Raw genomic sequence first — 20,652 nt, 5'->3', positions numbered from 1 at the left:
GTGATAGTAGGCAAAACACAATTATCTTTTAGAATGCCATATATCCATGTAGACTCAAACATTATTTTTTTTGACACCATCCTTTTCACGGCCCATCATGTTGAATTTGGCCATAAGCCTATTGGTGAAGAACCTGTGGAATAAATCCAACAACAATTATCCTTAACATACAGAGCATTATCTGTAATCAATAATTCAACTGACTGAGTTCAAATATGCAACGCAAGCAGTCAGTGTTTCCACTAGACTTTCTCTTGTCTGTGATGAATCTGTAAACTTGCCTTTACATGGGTATATTCTGTGTACAATTACTACTCTATTAGAAGGCATTTTACTTATCTCTGTTCAATCTCAGATGACCACACCTTCACTTGTATAATTCTTCCTTATAAATAATACCTCCTAGGAAGTTGCTTTACAATGTTGTATTAATGAATAGAGATGGGAATGGGATATTTATCTTCAGTATACAATAGTTGGCTGTCTTCAGGAATCAATTGCCCAACTAATAATATATTATTATTAAACCAGTGATTTATGCCTGTAAGGTTGAGATGATTAGCAGTTTTCCTTCTTCAGAATAACAACAGAACAGATGATGATCTGTAGGTACACGGACTGATTTTTATTTTTATTTTTTTTTCTGGTTTTGTTTTGCTCTCCCTCGCCCTATTCGTCACGTGACAGGAAGTTGCTTCTTATTCGTCTACTGGGAGCCAATGAACGGCGACCAAATGAAGAAGACGTTCGCCACTGGCTGGTTTAAAAAGGAGTGAATTTAAACAGTAACATTGCGTCTCGCGTTGTAACTCTACAGACGGTTTCACAGTTTGTGCGCTGGTTCGGAGAGGACTGTTTGGGTAACATTAAGCTTATTTACCAATCTAGTTATGTTTTATGTTGTTGTTTCATTCATTTTAGTTTTACTTTTAAACGGGATAGCCGCATAATAAGCGAGCTGTAATCGTGAATGGATCTTCTTGTTCAAACTCACGTTACGTTAATTAACGTTAGCTAGAGCTAACAGTTTGGTTTGTATGCTACATTACGCTACCTGATAGAGCATGCCTCAACAGTGTTTTCTAAATCGTTAGGATCTGTAAGTTACTTAATTTCGGTATATTTTCAATTAATCAAGAAGCACTTACTTTATTTCGATGAAATATACAGGGTAATGCTGGATAATTTACAAAACAATCCAACAGTGACTTGAAATAGCTAAAGTGTTGCTTGATGGATTTTCTAACGTTAGCTAGCCTGCTAATTTATATGCATATTTTACCATTGGAGTAGCTAGTCGTGTTCTACAAAGCATGTCCTTTTACTGAAAAGCAAACTGACATTACACGCTGAACTTTTGGATAGCGTTTGGCGTAATGTTACGGGACTCCGAATCGGGACTAGTCTAACAACAAGTTTATCGTGTTTTGATGAGCTGCATTGTAACATGTCTGTTGTGTTGTCTAATGCCTAGTTTCATGGTTTCGTGTTTAGGGAGTTGTAGCATTAACACTGTCTGCTATCATGGCACACATCGACCCAAACGATGACTCCAGCTGTTACGAGTTCGACGCCCCATCTCACGTAATTGATTTTAAAGCCTTGGATCATGGAGACAACGCCGACAATTGGTTTGGTAAGTTTGCATAAATTGGTTTTTGGTTAATTCTGTGCTCTGCCTGCAGTGCAGCTGTAACTGCTACACACCGCCGTGTGTTCAGTAAGGGTGGCTAATCTTTAGCCCAACGGGGAAAAAAAGATGTCTTGGATCCTGGATGAATTCGTCTTGATGTATATAACCTTACAACTTGGCTTTTATCATTTGATGTCGTGTTTATAAATTTTCCAGGGGCACTTCTTCCGCCCATATCTCCCATTTGGATTGTAAAATGGCTGATGGCCTAACTCTGGCCAAACGGCCACGGGATGGCGCTGTGGTTCATTAGTGTAACCGTGTCCAATCCCTTCCATCCTCGATAGTTTAAAAAAATGTTAGATTTTATTGTCCCCATCACCGTGGTATGTCTCAGAAACAGATGGTACGTGTCACAGTGCTGCATTGAGATTTAAGATGAATGTAACTGGATTAAAATATCTTCACATTGCTGCTATGCATTTTCTTGCATCAAAGACTGACAGTTTCGTCTGAGCACTGATGTGATTTAGAATCACTTCATTGTCGTCCAAGCTTACTAATCTCAGCGAAAAGCCTTTCATGGCAAAGCATTAAGGCCGTGTATTGGCGTGGTTCCTAAAACACATCAACATTATTGCGGCTCTATCCATTTCTAATAAAATGGCACCTTAATTTTAAGGCAAATGCAGGACTTAGACATGATATCTCTGAGACATTTAACAACAAAATCAAACTTAACTGTTTGTGTGTTTCTGGTTGTACAATAACTTTGTGAAATGCCCAGTAATCATTTGTTCATCACTGACTCTCGTGTGCAGAAAAACAGACCAGCGGCACCGATGGTCACCTAGCCACTCCATTCAGAAATGACATGCCTTTTGGGGGACCTGACAAGCACAACCTGCCCAGAGCCATCGTATCTCCGTGTATCAACACTGACTTGGAATCTGGTTAGTTTCATCTCAGATGTGTAGCTGGCCACTAAGGATGCACTGATGCATGTGGTGATGCAAGACTACAGTAGGGTGTTGACACTGGACAATTTCCACAGTACTAAAATCCATGTGTCCAGGGTTTTCCTCACTAAAAAAGAGGCTTGGTTGGTGGCAGTTGCTACTCTTGATTATTCTGTTAGTATTTCCCTGTACTGCCTAAATACACCCACAAGTGCTGCTGTAAGCTGAACTCTCCTAACATGCAGTTCTGTAATTCAGAGTCGGTAATCTTCCTGGCTTGGTGAACATGAGTTCATGTGAGATGTGTCAATATTGTAGGTTCCAGCAGGCCCTCGTCACCACCTTTAAACATCGTCACCTCCTGGGGTGATGGAGCTCCTTCTCAGATGGCCGGCCAGCCAAAGAGGAAGACCTCTGCTCAACCCCCTGCCGAACCATGCAGGTGAAAGCTTTGTGATGGCTAATATTGACAAATAACGTCCTTGGACCAAACCTTATACTATCCTGTGACAACTACATTGGCAAGCAGTGCGTAAGATGAGTTTTTCTAGCTGAATTTGACAGGCACAGTAAAGACAACTCGTTGACGGTAATCCTTTGTGTGGTTTCTGATCTGAAGGGTGTTGAAGCGCAAGGAGGCAACTGGCGCTCCGGCTGCACCACCAGTTAAGAAACACAGAAGGTGAGTGACTTGACTGTCTTGTCATTAGCCACAGGAATATTTGTATGGAATGGATGGCTGACAATGAAATCCTCCTGATCATGTCAGTCAAAGCTGCTGTCCTACCGTTTACAGCAGCCAGCCCAAAGCTGTTGCAAGACAGTTTCCTCCACGTGGAAGGTGATTCTCCGCTCTTTCTACCTTTGTGTTACTCTATTGTCTTGGCAAGTCTGAGTCACTGGGTGCATTTCTAAAAACCTACTTTGGTTGGTTACTCTCTGTCCGCACAGGGCTGAATGTAAATGCTGTAAACCGGACAGAAGGCAACACAATTTTGTTGTTGTATATCAGTTTGCATTGTCTGGTTTGAATTTTAGATTGGGCAACATTGGCCTGGAAAATGGAAGTAAATGTAATGTGTATTGGATCCTTCTAACGGTGTTACCATTTGACATAATAGTGATGTGTGGTCTATATGTTCAATGTAAGGCTATTAACTGAAGATGTGTAAACCTAGATGGTGGTTGTACGTAGTCAAACAATTCTCACTTATAATGAGTTTATACCCCACACGTACGCAACATGTTACTGCAACCTCACGGTTGAGATTAAACACAGGCTGTATTTTATTATTATTTTTTTTGGTAAAGGTGCTCATGTCTAACATGCCAGCTGTGCAGTATTCCTCCTATTACTATGATAACTGTTGCAGCCACAGCCATGGCACACAACTATAACCTGGCATGTCACTTATGGGAGTTGCTTTTCACAAACCACTGACGGATAACCTAAGAGCTTGTGTAGAGAATGGCTAACAATGGCTGTTTTTCTAGGAGTACTCCAAGCCGACCAGCCCGACTATCCAGTGGCAACCCCCGCAGGAAGGGGCAGCCGAACAGGACTGCCCCCAAGACCCGGGCTGCAGCCTCTCATGCCAGTGCACAGTGAGTCGGCCTGAACACTGGGACATGTTTGTTGTTAACATTTTTAGACCGTATGGATCAGCCACTTGGCAGATGGGTGAGATCTAACCTGCAAACGTACAACCGCCATGTCGGCATGTGGAGAGAATCTCTGCATTGGTTTCATTATTGGGTTTTTAGAATGAACTGAAGCATGCAGAAAGGTAGTCTAAGTAATAAGTATATGTAATATAATATGTTTTGGATGATAAATGTGTTTATGTCCACATAGGCCAAACAGCTCTGAGGCACAGGAGCTGGAGCACATTAGGAATCTCCAGAGGGAAGTGGCTGAGCATCGAAAGAAGAACGAGGCCAGCTACAAAGCTGCTCTGGCTGGCAGTGAGTGGCAATTATTGACTCAAATTAACCCCTTAGTTAACTTTTGTTCTAAATGGAAATTCAAGCAGCTTTTGTGGCCCAATGTTCCCTCTAATATTTTTAGTACCCTGAGCAAACTTATACCTCTACATCAGCAGGTCTGCAGTAGGGCTGAAACAATTCCTCGAGAAACTCGAGTAACTCGATTACTAAAAATCATCGTTTCGTCATCGAAGCTTCGTTTAATCCATATAACTATATACACACTCAGTGATTCGCACGGATGATTATTACTGTTGCACAACGTGCTGGAGAGAAAATGGCGAGGGGCGAAGAGAAGAGACAGGCCAGAGAAAACAACAGAAAGTGTCCAAAGTTTCGGATCCAGTGTTGCCAACTTGGCGACTTTGTCGCTAGACTTAGCGACTTTTCAGACCCCCCTGGCGACTTTATTTCTCAAAAGCGACTAGCGACAAATCTGCCGACTTTTTCTGACCATGGGAAGCAATGTTAATGTGTTGAATCCCAAAGCATTTGGCAATAAATTGGTTCGGCTGATGCCGGTTTTCTCTACTTGCTTGTCTAATCCAGAGAGGTCTGACGGTCACAGCGCTTCCCACACACAGCGTAGCTCCTTCCCTCCGCTGAGAGCAGAGACTGTAGGATAGGGTCCACTTGTAATTGCTACCGGCGTACGCCGAAACTGGCCGGGTGTCAGCAGGTGTAGGGCAACCCTTCAACATAGTAAATAAATGTACATTAGCCAGTCTTATGAACTTGTATGATATTTAGGCCTAGTAATAAATATCAATAATAATTATTATTTCACCTCGTTTTCAGTAAATCACAGTGTCGTATGGACAGCTTCGTGCGGACAGCTTTTCTCTTTTGTATATTTACTATTGCTCTTTAATAAAGCAAAAGTATTTCTTATCCGATTAATCGATGGGATAATCGGTAGAATACTCGATTACTAAAATAATCGATAGCTGCAGCCCTAGTCTGCAGCCATATCATGCTTTTCAAATGTTCCCAGCTCACCATGATCTGCTGCTTGTCATTTGTGTACAATATGTATGTGAGCATCAAGACATTCATGCATCAGGGCTCCGTGCTGCCCTCGAGGTAGCGTGGCTTTGAAGGAATCAAGGGCTGTGACAAGCTGACGGATTATAATTTTTTTTTTTTTCTCCATCTTGAGCAATCTGCGAGTTCTGATTTATAGTTTTAGTGTACCTCCTAAAATGACCTAATGTGTCACTTCATTCCTCAGATCAGCCACCAAAGAAGTTGGCCCTTGCCACGACTGTGCCGAAAGAATTCCATTTCAGCACAGATACCCGTGCCAAGGTGGCCACTGGATCCAACACCGCTGACAAGGAAGTGGACTTCATTGCCCAGCTCCGGAAACATCCTTCCTCTCCAGTAAGTTCTTGGCTAAATACTATACCTCTGTCGGCATGTTGTCAGTATCAGTTTGTCGGCTTTACCAGTCATAATAGGTGCTCATAGGAAATTGTCTTTTGCCTCCTAAAGAGTAACTGCATCTTGTCCAGAATTCATGAATATGAATCCTTGCTTTCACAATCTGACTTTTTTTTTCTTTCTTGCTTTTGTAGGCAAAGGCTCTCAAAGGCGCCACCGTGCCGAAGCCCTTCAATCTATCAACGGGCAACAAAAGAAAGGTGGAGGACTCTGCTGCATATGTGCCCATGGCGCAGCAGATAGAGCAGTTCCAGAGAAGAACCCCCGACCGCTACCATTTGCGCAGCCGCCAGAGTCAACAGAGAGGTGTGCAATGTTTCTCTATGCAGTACTTGACTGTTTTTGATAAAGGCCTCTAGAAGCAGTATGGATAACAGACATGACTTCCTACAAGTAATGCTTGATCTAGACAAAATGTTTTATGTGTCAGGGCCGTCCCCAGTGAAAGGCGACCACCTAAGGATCACTCGGCCCCAAACCCCCCAGCTGATGACCCGCCAGCGGAGCCGGCCCACCACTGTCAAGAGCAGTGCTGAGCTGGAGGCCGAGGAGGTTGACAAACTCCAAAAGTAAGTCTACACCTCGATGCTGCACACTCGCCACTGTGCTCAGTGTTGGATGAGTTAACCAGGCTGAAATTGACCTTTACTTCAGTCATTGGATTTAGCATATTATTTATACTAACATCACATTTTAATGACAGGTTTAAATTCAAGGCCCTGGAGCTGAACAGGAAGATTCTGGAGAGCACAATCAACCCAAAGAAGCCAGTGGTGAAAGAATCCACCAAACCTGAAGGCTTTGAGCTGCAGATTGAGAAGAGGCTCCAGGAGAGGCAGGCCACCAAGAAACCCCAGGAGGCCGAAGAGAAGCCAAACGCTTTCCACTCCCGGCCGCTGCCAGCAAAGATACTGGAGGGGGTGGTGGTGAGTTTGAATCCTACAGTTTACCCTGCGATACAAGGCTTCACATCAAGGCTGGTCTGATTTTTCTGGCTGATGGTGCTTTTTTTTTTTTTGTTACGAGTGAATCTTAACGTCGGCTACATTTCACATCGGAGCAGAGGCAACACTGGGTCTCTATCCACGATATTCCTAACCCCCATCATGCCTTATAAGAATTATGGGAGACATTTCCGTTGTAGCCCATTGCTCCCATTCAGCTCTTGTCTCTTCAAAATGGCATCCTGCATAATGTTCCTCCATACTATTTCCAGTTTTCACACAGCATGTTTAACACTAAACATAATTAATTTGCGGCAATTAATTAAACTTATATTGTTTATGCCGTTGAGCATAATTTGTATATAGCATAGTATATTTTGTTAGTTTTTTCACCCATCATCAGCATACTTGATACATTGCAAACATCTAGACGCACAAATCAGTCTAATGATAATAAAATGCTTGTTTCTTACTCTATGAACCCATGTCAAAATTTTGGAAATGTAGGACATCGCCGAGACAGGTTATATAAACACCACTGGATTTTCACAAGGGAGAAGTGGGATTCTGGAAAATGGGCTTAACGCACACCATGGCCGGTGTGTTGTCTGCAGCCTTTTATTTAGTTGTTGCATACTGCGTTACAGTTCAGTTGTAACATCAGTTTACATTTGTTAATCTTCTGAGGATTTTATCTACTTACTATGGTTTAGGCAGTAAACCAGTGTTTCATCTAGGTAATACCTATTGTAGTTTTCTTGTACACCAATGTTCAACACCACAACTTGTAATAAACTCAAAAGTTACGCATACAAATTGAGGTAAAATACTCAAAACGTATTTTGAATGGAATCGAAGTGTCAGAATGCCTGAAAACGCCAAAATAAAGCTTTTGATTAGGAGCAACCAAAGTCCAGTTTTCATCATGGTGTTTGAGTTTGACCATGTGAACGCTATAAGGTTGTTGCTTCAACAATAATTCCCATGTGGTGTGAGTACAGCATAATGATCATGATGTCCTACTGTCAACAGGGAGTGCCTGAGAAGAAAGTCCTGCATCCCACCGTCCCAGAGTCCCCGGCTTTTGCCCTCAAGAAGAGGGTTCGCATGGACCGCAAGGTTGAGGAGGTAAGGACACAACTGGTTTTTGATTGTATTGTTATTTTTAGAGCTGACAGAATGATTCTCTAAGGATCACACTAAATTAATATTCTTTAGCTAACTTGGTTCACCTCTTTATACCTTCACTAATGTATTATAATTTGGCTAAATCTGACATTTGGTTTTAAATGTGTAAAAATGCCAAGAATTGTGTTTTACCTTGTGAGATGCTGAATAAAAACATTTTATGAAAAGTTTGGTCAGGTGGCCCAGTGGGGTATATTTGGATTGTTGTATATGTTTTAAAGGTTTTGGGTTCTATGTTCTTGTCTGGTTTCAGGTAAAACCACCATCACCAATCAAGGCCAACCCAGTGCCTCATTTCGGCCTCCCCTTCCAGCCCCAGCTGCCAGAGAAGAACCAGGTGGAGGTCTGTCCGTTCTCTTTTGAAGAGAGGGAGCGAGAGAGGAGGGCGCTGAAGGAGAAGAGGCTAGAGGAGAAGCGAAACGAAGAGGTAGAGGCACACCTCCATATCCCTAAGGATAAAGCCATAGCCTTTAGCCAGTCATGAGCCACTTTGACATTTTGCCTTTGAACCCTTTAGGTGCCAAAGTTCAAGGCGCAGCCGCTGCCAGACTTTGACACAGTGGTCCTGCCTGAGAAGAAGGTGGTGGAGCCCACCAAGCCCGAGCCGTTCAGACTGCTTGTTGACCAGAGGGGGGCTGTGAAGACCGACCGCTGGGAGCAGACGGTATGATGGGCCTTGCCACAAAAAGGCACCTTTTTCCTGATGGCACACTTTGCCTCACTGTCTCAAACTTTACCATTGTGCTTCCCTCCCTCCCAGGTTAAAGAAGAGCAGAAACGGCAGGAAGAGGCAGCCAAGTTCAAAGCCAGACCCAACACAGTCACCCACAAAGAGCCTTTCCAGCCCAGGAAGGAGAGCCGCACTGCACTGGGTAAGACACTGTTCACATGCATCAATCTCTTTAACTATTTCTCTTTTTATTTTTTATTTAAAAAATTTTTTTTAATCCCGTTGCACTCTAGTTTGCTGCAGGATAGGACAAACAGTCGAGTCAGTTGGAAAAATTGACAGCTGTGTTAGTGGATGAACAACGGATTGTGTCATGACTGGTTAAACTTTTGAAACTGCGTTATAGCTCGAATGGCTTGGCCTGGAAGTTTGACATCTGAAGGATTTAAATGCGAAACGGTGAACTTTAACTTGCTGTTAATGGTGAGTCTCCTTGTTGTCAGCCATCCCCTTTATGTCTGTCTGGACTTGTATTTTGGTCCGAAATACAGAGCTACTGTGCATTTGTAGAGTGGGCAGAGTAGCTGAATGTACTAAGATGCGCATGGCAGGGCTGTTGCGTAGCTAGGGTGAATACCATGTAAGCCTACTTGTATCATTGTGGGTTTGTCTTTTCTGCCCTGCTCGCCATTCTCTTTGCTCATTTGATGTTTCAATAGACATTGAGCATTGGGTCAAGTCAGTGAGAAACTGTATCACCAGACGGCTTCAATATGATTATCACAATACACAGGCCGCTACTCGATATTGCTATTACGTTTCTGCAATATCTCTTTGTAGTTTATCACTGGTTTTCTTGGATACAGTGCCAAGCGGTTATTTTCTTTAACATTAATAAAGATGGCAATACTTGGTGTCAGTGTATTAAAACAAATTGCATTCAATATTTTCCTCCCCCTTAGTGGCTTGGTCTAGGTAATGCTGATCTACAGTGCCTTTGGAATGTGTTCTATCCCTTCATTTTTCTGCATTTGGCACCATGAATTCAAAATGGATTAAATTGAAGATTCTTTTTTTTTTTTTGGTGTAACTACACAAAATGCCCTGTGTGTAATGTGTAATTTTTGCAAAATTATTGAAAATAAATGCAGAAAGTGTTGGATATGTCTGGATCAGTGTGGTACATTGGGATTTTGGCATTCTCTCCCATTCTAACTTGGAGACTGTCTCAAGCCCAAGTTAGATGGGGAGTGCCTGAGCAGCTATCTTCAAGTCATTCCACAGATAAAAATACTTCAACGTTACAGATGAATGCAAGTTGATCTGTGACACAAAGAAAAATTCCACTTTAATCCACTTTGAATTTGTGCTGCAACATCACAAAATGAAAGAACAATGTCAGTGGTAGAATCCTTTCTGAAGGCACTGCATGCGGCGATGCCATGCTGCTGTTTGTCACCAAGCATGTTCTTTTGCCTTTCACTCCACCTCACCTCTGTTCCTCTTGGCTTTCACTACCCATCTGTCATGGCACTCTATAGAAGGCATTAATTCCTCCACAGTTGTAGAGGCCTTTGAGCTGTCGACAGAGCGGCGGGCCAGGGAGTGGCAGGAGTACGAGCGGGTGGCCAGCGAGAAGGAGGCTCTCCGGGCCTGCATAGAGGAGGAGCAGCGACGCGAGGAGGAGCAGCGCGAGAAGGACGAGGTCGCCAGGATGCGCCAAGAACAGGTGACTGCAAAATGTCATATAGCCATGACTACAGGCTGTAAATGTTCAGAGATTAATGGGATATTCACAGGTACTTGGATTTAGAGAACACTTTTTCCAGCCCTTAGTCTTGAGCATTAAGGTATCATTTTTAAAAGGTCTTAAATTCAGCTTTCTGAAACAGATGCCCTGTTGCATGCAGTTACAGTTTGGCGACGTGAGGGTTAGGAAGAGTTTTGCTCATTTTGTTTTTGCCTTCCTCTACAGGTCCATAAGGCTCAGCCAATCAGACGTTATAAGCCGGTGGCTCTGAAGAAGAGTGACATTGCTCTCACAGTGCCCCAGTCGCCCAACTTCTGTGACCGCTTCCGCCTGTGACCAACCTGCGTGTCCATATTTTGAAACTTCAACTTCTGTCACTGTTTTCTTTTTCCTTTTTTTTTTTTTTTTTTTTTTTTTTTTTTTTTTTTACTTTTACTATTTATACTCTCATTTTACTGCTTACAACTAACTCAATCTTGCCATCTAGTTATATAGGGCAAAGGAAGACTGAGCCCCAAACTGTAAATAGACCACTTGAGTTCTGTTTCTTTAAGCCATCAATACAAGGATTTTCTATGTAAAATGAGGTTTGTTCACATTTGTGAGTGGGGGAGTGTGTAACCTCAACTGAGGTTAACATTTGTTTTAAGTGTATTTGGGGAGATATTCATTTAACTTTATGTAGAAATTAGCTTTTAGAGAAAATGATTGTTGTTTTAAATGAACAAAGCATACACTCAACATGTTTGATTAGGTTCTCCAACCGTTTCTGTTACCATGTTGTTGACATGTTTTAGCCTCCTTGATTGATATTGTCCTTTGTGAAGATGGTTCTTCCTCTATTCTTTTTAATAAAGTGTATATAAAATTCAGCAATGATTATATGCGTTGTAATTTAAGTATCTCTTTAAATGAGGATGAGTACAGAATGAACGGACGGCCAATATGTAAGAAGTCTATGGGTTAAAGCTTGGTTTTTTTTTTTTTTTTTTTTTTTTTTTTGGGTGTGCTCTCCTGACCTGAGAGGGCCATTCAATATACCATTCAATATACCAGTCATGCATACAGTCTCTGGAATATGCAATGTCTGCTTGTTGTACTGTCCCAACATACAGTTTAACCAGCTATATACTATAGGACTGAAGGGCTTCAGCAGAGCAGAATCCAGCAGTTGGTTTGACCATATTAGAAACATTACATGAAAACAACACTGACAGGTACAACAAATGCCTTTATTTTTTGAGTTTCATAAAATCGATCACTAGCATTGCCATCATTACAACCGTTCATGTGGCCTTTCTCCTTCCTCTACCAACAGTAGGAGAAAGAATCCTAACTGAAGCAATGGCCAGAGGGTCATACCAGAGCATAACATACAAGCAAGCTGCCGGATGTGTATTAACTGTACTGCTATCCTACTTAACCGCTCTCAATTATCTTTTACAGCAAACAAAACATTGCAGTGTCAACCACAAACTAAAAATAAGTGAGCCCTGCCATTGCCTATTAGTGTGCTTGTTGTAGGTGAGCACACTATTGTTCCTCCACTTATTCTGCTCAGTTTGTCTGCCTACTTTAAACTAGAAACTCCAAACTTTGAACTGCAGAATTTGGGGATTTTGTTTTGGCCCCTTTTCTCAAAAACAGTTTGGTAACAGTCAAGACAAAGGGGTGTATCTCACTCAGTATTTGGAGTGCAAAGGTAACATTGGTATCACCAGAAAGCTTAAATTCTCTTTCCAACAGTGTTTTAAACTCAATGTTTCTGGGGGTCACTTGGTGTCAGGCTGCCCATGCCAACACTTCTGTGACTTGTTCATCATGCTGTGCCCTATCCTGCCCGTGTATGAGATTATCATCTGCATAACAGATCACCCCAATACTCCATCCAACAGCATTTCTATCTAGAAATGACCCCAGCTCCTCCTTCACTCTTCCCCTAAGAGTGTCCTTCAGTGACTTTGTGATACGGCATTTATTTCCTAACTAGTGCCTGTTTTTGCATCAGTGCCACTGTGCAGCATCACCTATTCCTGCTTTACTGTTTTACACTGCCTGACTTGATCTATGGATTTGGCTAATGTTAAAGCTGGGTCCAACTGTAACCTCCAAATGTCTCTAATTCCTGCAACAACCTAATCATGGATCAGTTCTTAGAGAACCAAACTGACAGTGTTTAGCAAGTTTATACTGTCAGCCATTTCCCATGGCTCTTTGGTGCACATAAAACCTTGATTTCTTGTGTTCCTGCAAAGTGTTGGTCAAAACAGTCCATAACATTCTAATAATCAACTTTCTCATCCTCTATCATTCCCTTGGGTTGGGATTGGTCTAGATAAAATACAATGTTTCCCAAGGCTTATACTAAAAATAGACTGAACATCTCCAAAATGTTACACTAAGTCTGATAAAAATGATTGCTGGAATGAAAATGAATATCACTATATAACAATATATTAATCTTCCAAAATGAATGTATTGTTTATGGATCAAATCATTGAATTGCTCTGATGTGTTTTCTGCATGAAATGGCTGTGGGTCTGTCCAGCCTGCTTGGCATACCTTGCTTATCTGGTGCTACTCTCTAGCCATCCCAGCCCCTGTTGTTTCCCCTTAACTCACGCCCGGCTATTTCTGGACCTGGGGCAAGAAAGGAAACAGATCGACCGGTGGACTGGACCCTCTCTGTTCTCTTGCAGCAGAACCAACCGTACTGGCTTTCCACCTTCCTATGGACTTTGCAGATTTCTCCTAGTCTACTTTCATGGACAGCTCCTGACTCAGCAGGTATGGAAACCAAGGAGCTGAAAATGTGTGACGCTGGTGTGTTTATGGTTTTGTGTCTCTAGTTTGTTGAGAGTTCATATGGCTGAATCTCTCATTGGCATTTCCAGTGTGCAGCTTCTGGAGGCTTCTTTAGCACTTTAGGACTTTAGGACAATATGGGTTCGGAGCGGGGCCAGGTGCCAACCCCCTCGACAGGCTCGGCTACGTTAGAGGCCAAGATAGACAGCCTGGCTTACAAACTGGAGTTGCTCCTGGGCACGGGACATGGTGGCTGTCCCGTGTGCCTGACCTGCAGCGTGCACCTTCACCAGCATGAGGCAACGCAGAGACAACTGGCAGCTCAGTCCAGGCTGCTGGACAAGCTGGAGAGGAAAATCGGGGAGATCCAGAAGAGCCTCGATGGGGTGGTGAAAGGTTGGTGCAGTGTCTTTTGAACTGGATCTTGAAACGTATGTAGTCTAGGAAAAGAATACCACAGGACACAGACTAAATTTAGGATCTTGATCCCTGAGGTTTAGTACTCACTATTGCTCCAAAGCCCCTTTACCCACTAGACATGGACCAGGTGTGGTCTGGATTGTTGGACTGGATTGCGATCAGATTCTGTAGACTTTCAGTAAAATTATCCATCTCCAAATCAAGGCTGAACGATCTGATAGCAGTGTGAGCAAACGCTGACTTTGTGCATCTTTACCTGATTTTTAATGTGTCCTGGCATGATGATTTGAATGACTGATTTGCATGCAACTGTATAGTACAAATGTCTTTTTCTCTAGGTACTGGGGCAGGGCAGAGAGATCGGGAAAGGGTTGTGACAGGCCCAAAGCCCACTGGAGGAGGGACTAAAGTGGATCAGCCTCAGCCTCAGCCAGTGGTAAAGTCAGCAGTCGAACCAAAAGCTGCCCCATCAGTACCTGTCAGTCAATACAGCAAGAGCACACTGGCTACTGAAAAGGTTTTCTATTTTCTGGCTTTTAATATGTCCCCTTGATGGAAAAAGTATGATCCATAGCCTGAAACATCCTACCTTTCTCTGCCTGTATGCAGAAATGTATGAAATGCTTTTTTTCAGAGCCACACTCACAGTGAAGCATTGGATCCCAAACAAGCCACTGTCCACACTAAATCCAAGAGACAGGAGGGAACAGCAAAAGGAGCTCATGTGATTAGTGGAAACCCCGAAAAGGTCAAAGGTCAACCCATGCAAGCGAAGCTGGAAGTATTCGAGAGAGCGGAGGCTGCCGCAGCCGTCCAATCGGCAGCCGTCGACCCAAAGAGCCAGAGCGTGATTGGACGTAAAGCAGCGGAACCTCAAAAGCCCTGCAGACTGGCTGTTCCCATGGTGACGATGGAGAGCCCCTCCCTCAGACACGTTTCCAGCTGTCCAGAGTCTCTTCAGAGGTCACTACACACACACACACACACACACACACACACACACACTCACAGTAAGTAATCTTTCCAAATGGTGAATATCTTATAACTGTTGATATGGACTGTGGTTGCAGGCTGCAGGGCTCGGGGCCGGCGGATCCAGGCTGCGCCGCTGTGAGGGGTTCAACCCTTGGTCCTGGTCCAGAATGCGGGATCCAGATCCGAGTGGTCTCCGCTACGTCCGACACAACCAGAAGCACCTCATTGCCACAAATCTGCCACAAAGTCATCGGTAAGAGGACATGGACAGAGAGAGAGCGTGTGTGTGTGTGTGTGTTCTACTTGTATCCTTGTGACAACCAGTTGAGAGTTTTAGACCTTCAGAATGAGGAGATTTTTGTAAATTTAGTTCATTTTGGACCTCACTTCTACAAGAGGCGAATTGAAAATACACATAAAAAAAAAATTGACCCCCTAGACTTCCAAATTACCCAAAACCAAACTATCCCTTTAAAAGTTAAGATCAAAATCACTTATATTTGTAAATAGTTTTGCCTCCACCCATATTCAGCATCAGTCAAGAAAATACTCAACTTTTTAGGCTGTTTTATACCTTTAATTAATACTGAATTATGCCCCCCCCCCCGCCAGATGATGTTCCTCCCCAGCCAGCTCCATTCCTCCATCGGAGTGTTTCTCTTTGTTACTCCTCGGCCTCCGACACCTTCATCATCCACCAGGACGTCCTGGGAGGGTGAGGCCCGTGATCCCAGTCCCCCCCCCCAATCCATTCATCCATCCATTCATTCATTTAGTGAATGCATGAGCAGGAGAGCAGCGGTGTGTGTGGATCAAGTGTTTTCTGTGTGTTTCCTCCAGTGGGCGCTTTGGGAAGGTGCATGGCTGCACAGAGAGATCATCTGGACTGAGGCTGGCGGCCAAGATCATCAACACTCGCAACGGCAAGGAAAAAGTGAGAGAGAGAGAGAGAGAGAGAGCACAAATTTACTGGGAATAAGAAAAAATTAAAATAAGCAGGAGATTTAAAGGCACTCTGTGTGTGTGTGTGTGTGTGTGTCAGGAGATGGCGTTGAATGAGGTGCAGGTGATGAACCAGCTGAGTCATGCTAACATCCTGCAGCTGTACGACGCCTTCGAGACCAGGACCCAAGTGGTGCTGATCCTGGAATAGTATGAACTCTACTCTGTTCTACTCTACTGTGTTTTACTAAACTCTACTGTTCTACTCTACTCTGTTTTACTAAACTCTACTCTGTTCTACTCTACTCTGTTTTACTAAACTCTACTCTTCTACTCTACTCTGTTTTACTAAACTCTACTGTTCTACTCTACTCTGTTTTACTAAACTCTACTCTGTTCTACTGTACTCTGTTTTACTAAACTCTACTGTTCTACTCTACTCTGTTTTACTAAACTCTACTCTGTTCTACTGTACTCTGTTTTACTAAACTCTACTGTTCTACTCTACTCTGTTTTACTAAACTCTACTCTTCTACTCTACTCTGTTTTACTAAACTCTACTGTTCTACTCTACTGTTTTACTAAACTCTACTCTTCTACTCTACTCTGTTTTACTAAACTCTACTGTTCTACTCTACTCTGTTTTACTAAACTCTACTCTTCTACTCTACTCTGTTTTACTAAACTCTACTCTTCTACTCTACTCTGTTTTACTAAACTCTACTCTTCTACTCTACTCTGTTTTACTAAACTCTACTGTTCTACTCTACTCTGTTTTACTAAACTCTACTCTTCTACTCTACTCTGTTTTACTAAACTCTACTGTTCTACTCTACTTTGTTTTACTAAACTCTACTCTTCTACTCTACTCTGTTTTACTAAACTCTACTGTTCTACTCTACTCTGTTTTACTAAACTCTACTCTGTTCTACTGTACTCTGTTTTACTAAACTCTACTGTTCTACTCTACTCTGTTTTACTAAACTCTACTCTTCTACTCTACTCTGTTTTACTAAACTCTACTGTTCTACTCTACTTTGTTTTACTAAACTCTACTCTTCTACTCTACTCTGTTTTACTAAACTCTACTCTTCTACTCTACTTTGTTTTACTAAACTCTACTCTTCTACTCTACTCTGTTTTACTAAACTCTACTCTTCTACTCTACTCTGTTTTACTAAACTCTACTCTGTTCTACTGTACTCTGTTTTACTAAACTCTACTCTGTTCTACTGTACTCTACTGTATTCTACTCCGTTCTGTTATCCTCTGATCTGTTCAACTGTATTTCATTCTACTCTACTCTGTTCTGCTGTACTCTAGTCTGATATACTCAACTCTACTCTGTTCTACTGTACTCTATTCTGTTCTTTTCTACTCCATTCTGCTCTGTTCTACTGTACTATGGTCTATTCTACTCTATTCTGTTTTGCTCTACTCTACTCTGTTCTACTCTAATCTGTTCCTTTCTACTCTGCTCTACTGTACTATTCTCTATTCTCTTCTACTGCACTGTTACACTGTACTGCACTGTACTCTACTCTGTTCTACTTTACTCTGCTCAGCTCTACTGCTCTATTGCTCTCTCTTCTACTTTGAATAGGATTTCACATAGACTGGATGTGACGCACATACAAGTAAATTTAAAATAGAGAGGAGTGAGGAGCGTTGACACATAGATTTGAATAAATACAACCACAGGAGATGCATAAAGCCTTCTCCTGGATGCCGTACAAGCGTGTGTGTGTGTGTGTGTGTGTGTGTGTGTGTGTGTGTCAGCGTGGAGGGAGGCGAGCTGTTCGACAGGATTGTGGATGAGAGCGCTCCGCTGACGGAGGTGGACGCCATGGTGTTTGTGAAGCAGATCTGCGAAGGCCTCCACTACATGCACCAGATGTACGTGCTGCACCTGGACCTGAAGGTCAGACAGCACCACACACACACACACGGTACGGAGCTACACTTCACTCTAAAGTACTGTAACTGTACTCAGACGTATTGTAACTGACAGAAAACAACCTGGTGTTTACATGAGCATACAACTTACACACACTTGTTGAGACGAAAATAAAAGGAATTCAAATCTGCCAATAATGTATGCAAACACTCACAGCCTGTTCTCTTTCATTTAAAATACATGTAAATACAGTTACGATCATTGTCTCTCAGTTACAATACTTCTGAGTATACTTAGAATACTTTAGAGTGAAATTTAGTTCCATAGAGATGCAGCCAACCCACTTTATCACTGACATACTGATTGCAACTACTAAACTCTCAGTATCGGTCAACAATCCATTGCAGTTGTTTAACATGTTGGACCATTAGTTTGGGAACATTAGACAAATATGAGTGAGATATAATCCTTGCATAATATCCTTGTATGTATGAAAAAAGCAGAAAACCACTTAATTATGGCTTTTGGTATTTGGTCTTGTTATTGCGGAATTTTGATTTTGTAAACCTTTCTATATACATATTCTCTCCCTCAGACTGTCTCTTACTTCGTCTCTCTCACACACTTCATGACAGTGATTTTCCTTATTAGAAATAGTGTACTACATTTTGGTCCGATACACAATATTAAGACTGTTTTCAATTTGGTTTGCATTCTTCCCTGATGTCTAGCCAGAGAATATCCTTTGTGTGAATCGCACCAGTCACCAGGTGAAGATTATTGATTTTGGACTGGCCAGAAGGTAAGATACTTCTCTATCATCTGTCATTCTAGACTCACAGGAATATTTGTTCCATGTATTGTTTGGGTGCAGTGACATCTGACCCTTCACCTCCTTACTACTGGTTGCTTGTAATGTTGGCAATTTAGCAACCGAAGCCTATTCTACTGTTGACCTCATCACAAGTTGCTCTAGATGAGATCTGGCTAGACGTCTAACATGTAAAATGTGTGAATCTCAGGTCATTTTGATGTTGTGTTGCTGAACAGATACAGACCGCGGGAGAAGCTGCAGGTGAACTTCGGGACTCCGGAGTTTCTGGCTCCTGAGGTGGTGAACTTTGACTCCGTCTCCTTCCCCACAGACATGTGGACTCTTGGTGTCGTCACTTACATGCTGTAAGTCCATAAGAAGTGACAGTCTTTCCCAAACTAAAGACGCAGGAGTTTAAAGGGTTTTACCGCATCATTTTCCGTGTTAGTTGATATTCACTACCATCCAAAGTAGCCATAAAGTAGAGGAAACCGGTTGTCACGCCTTAGAGAATGTTAAGGGTTAAAAAAATAAGCTTGAATGAGTGTGTGTGTGTGTTGGTACGGTGCAGCGTGAGCGGAATGTCGCCCTTCCTGGGTGACGACGACAGCCAGACGCTCAATAACGTGCTGGCCGTCAACTGGTACTTCGACGAGGAAGCCTTCGAGCATGTTTCAGCTGAAGCAAGAGACTTCATCGCCAACCTGCTGATCAGAGAGAGGGGGTAAGAGACAAGGAACTTTCATCCCCTATTTGAGAATGACCAGGATTCCAAAATAACCATACCTTTAGATGATACAGGCATAGGCAAGTGTGAGAATAGGAATCGTTCATTGCCTATTCCACTTTGTTTTTCTGTCTTTCATCCCCCCTCTCCCCGCTGTGTCCAGAGGCCGGCTGAGCGCTGCCCAGTGCCTCAGACACCCGTGGCTCAACAACATTTCAGAGAAGGCGAAGCATAACAACATAGTGCTCAAGTCCCAGGTGTTGCTGAAGAAATACATGGCCAAGAGGCTATGGAAGGTCAGTTTGCACCCTTTAAGCCTATTAAAATTCACTAGTACTAAGGGCTTTGAGTAACATGAGCTGAACAGCATGGTTGTTCAGTCTTGATGTGAGCATGGGGATAAAGCACTGTTTAGTTCCATCTTCTTTAAGCAGAGACTTGGAAGCTGCAGCCTAGAAAGATGTCTCATATTTGCCCATTGACCTTAAAGACGAGATGAAATGAAAAATGCCCTTTTAACCCTTTTAGATCACATCCCCGGTCATACTGTGCACCTATTTAACAATATATGCCAAAAAAAATACCAAAAATCAATTTCATTGTATTCTTATATCAAAATTCAATCATGTTTTCTTCCTGTAAAACAAAATATGCCGTGTGCTTACGTAAGCATGCCCGTAACTAATTTCAACCAATAATATCATGACATCCACCCATCAATCAATCTTCAACTTTTAGCGCACAGAGCTAAGAGGCTAAGATTCATTAGTTAGCTAGCTAGCAACAGCACGGCACTTCGGTGTGTCTTCGGGTGTTATGACACACCCACTTTTCAACGTTCAAATCAAATTCCTCCCAACGTTATGTCCCGCCTGTCTTTCCTGTTTCACTCGGAAATACGTCACGATACGGAAGTTAGATACTCTCGAAATGCCGTTTCATCTCGACTTTAAGCACTTGGTGTAACTGTATATTGTTCAGAAAAAGCAATGGATTTGAATCAGATTTGGTGGTCCGGCAGTGCATCACTAACAGATACACACAATTAACACAATTAACATCTCTATTGACATCCTGTACCAAGATAAATGTTAAATACTGTAAATACTTGAGATGTTAACATAGCTACATGCTGTGAGGATCTTATTTGGTTTGTTTGTTTTTGCCAGAAAAACTACATTGCAATAACAGCAGCCAACAGACTGAAGAAGATCGGCAGCTCTGGATCTTTGACCTCTCTGGGAGTCTGACTGCACAAAGCTGAGGTATAAACACTTCAAGAAAACCTAGTAACAAGTCTGTAAGCTGGATCTGAAGCCACAATGGTGTGAGGAGACTTAATGGACTTTAGCACATTGACCCATCTGAGACAGCTATAATGCACTATGGTATTAGATAATGTTTCAATGAAACTATTCACAGCTTACAGCAGTTTGAGGCTATACATGCTTTCATTATTTATACATGATGTCTTCATATGCCTCGTCATATCTGGTCAT

At 42.5% G+C, this 20,652-nt stretch overlaps 2 protein-coding genes across 3 annotated transcripts; both read left to right on the top strand.

Annotated features, from left to right (window-relative positions):
- Positions 1 to 1,499: 1,499 nt before the first annotated feature.
- tpx2 (TPX2 microtubule nucleation factor) lies at positions 1,500 to 10,981 on the top strand. 2 transcript variants are annotated; one of them, XM_071900770.2, is made up of 16 exons: positions 1,500 to 1,636; positions 2,455 to 2,586; positions 2,911 to 3,034; positions 3,212 to 3,274; positions 4,087 to 4,197; positions 4,448 to 4,557; positions 5,810 to 5,961; positions 6,156 to 6,327; positions 6,452 to 6,590; positions 6,725 to 6,947; positions 7,998 to 8,093; positions 8,407 to 8,580; positions 8,671 to 8,817; positions 8,914 to 9,025; positions 10,386 to 10,552; positions 10,799 to 10,981. In XM_071900770.2, the coding sequence occupies exons 1-16, from the start codon at positions 1,525 to 1,527 to the stop codon at positions 10,907 to 10,909; spliced, it is 2,145 nt and encodes a 714-aa protein (XP_071756871.2). In that variant the 5' UTR covers positions 1,500 to 1,524; the 3' UTR covers positions 10,910 to 10,981. The 2 variants fall into 2 exon arrangements, with proteins under 2 accessions (XP_071756871.2, XP_071756863.2); XM_071900762.2 differs by having other exon boundaries at positions 10,365 to 10,552.
- A 2,534-nt stretch (positions 10,982 to 13,515) lies between these two features.
- On the top strand, positions 13,516 to 20,403 carry mylk2 (myosin light chain kinase 2). The gene is made up of 13 exons (XM_071900701.2): positions 13,516 to 13,774; positions 14,137 to 14,234; positions 14,433 to 14,761; positions 14,869 to 15,026; positions 15,386 to 15,488; positions 15,614 to 15,707; positions 15,816 to 15,925; positions 17,495 to 17,636; positions 18,344 to 18,414; positions 18,663 to 18,791; positions 18,998 to 19,150; positions 19,317 to 19,449; positions 20,323 to 20,403. Exons 1-13 carry the CDS (start codon positions 13,516 to 13,518, stop codon positions 20,401 to 20,403), a joined length of 1,860 nt encoding a protein of 619 aa, XP_071756802.2.
- The last annotated feature ends 249 nt before the right edge of the window (positions 20,404 to 20,652 follow it).

This window comes from Centroberyx gerrardi, chromosome 14 (assembly GCF_048128805.1).
Source record: "Centroberyx gerrardi isolate f3 chromosome 14, fCenGer3.hap1.cur.20231027, whole genome shotgun sequence".
NCBI classification, from domain to species: domain Eukaryota; kingdom Metazoa; phylum Chordata; class Actinopteri; order Beryciformes; family Berycidae; genus Centroberyx; species Centroberyx gerrardi.
Note: the sequence above shows the minus strand (reverse complement) of the source record. Positions and strands in the feature narration are given on the sequence as shown.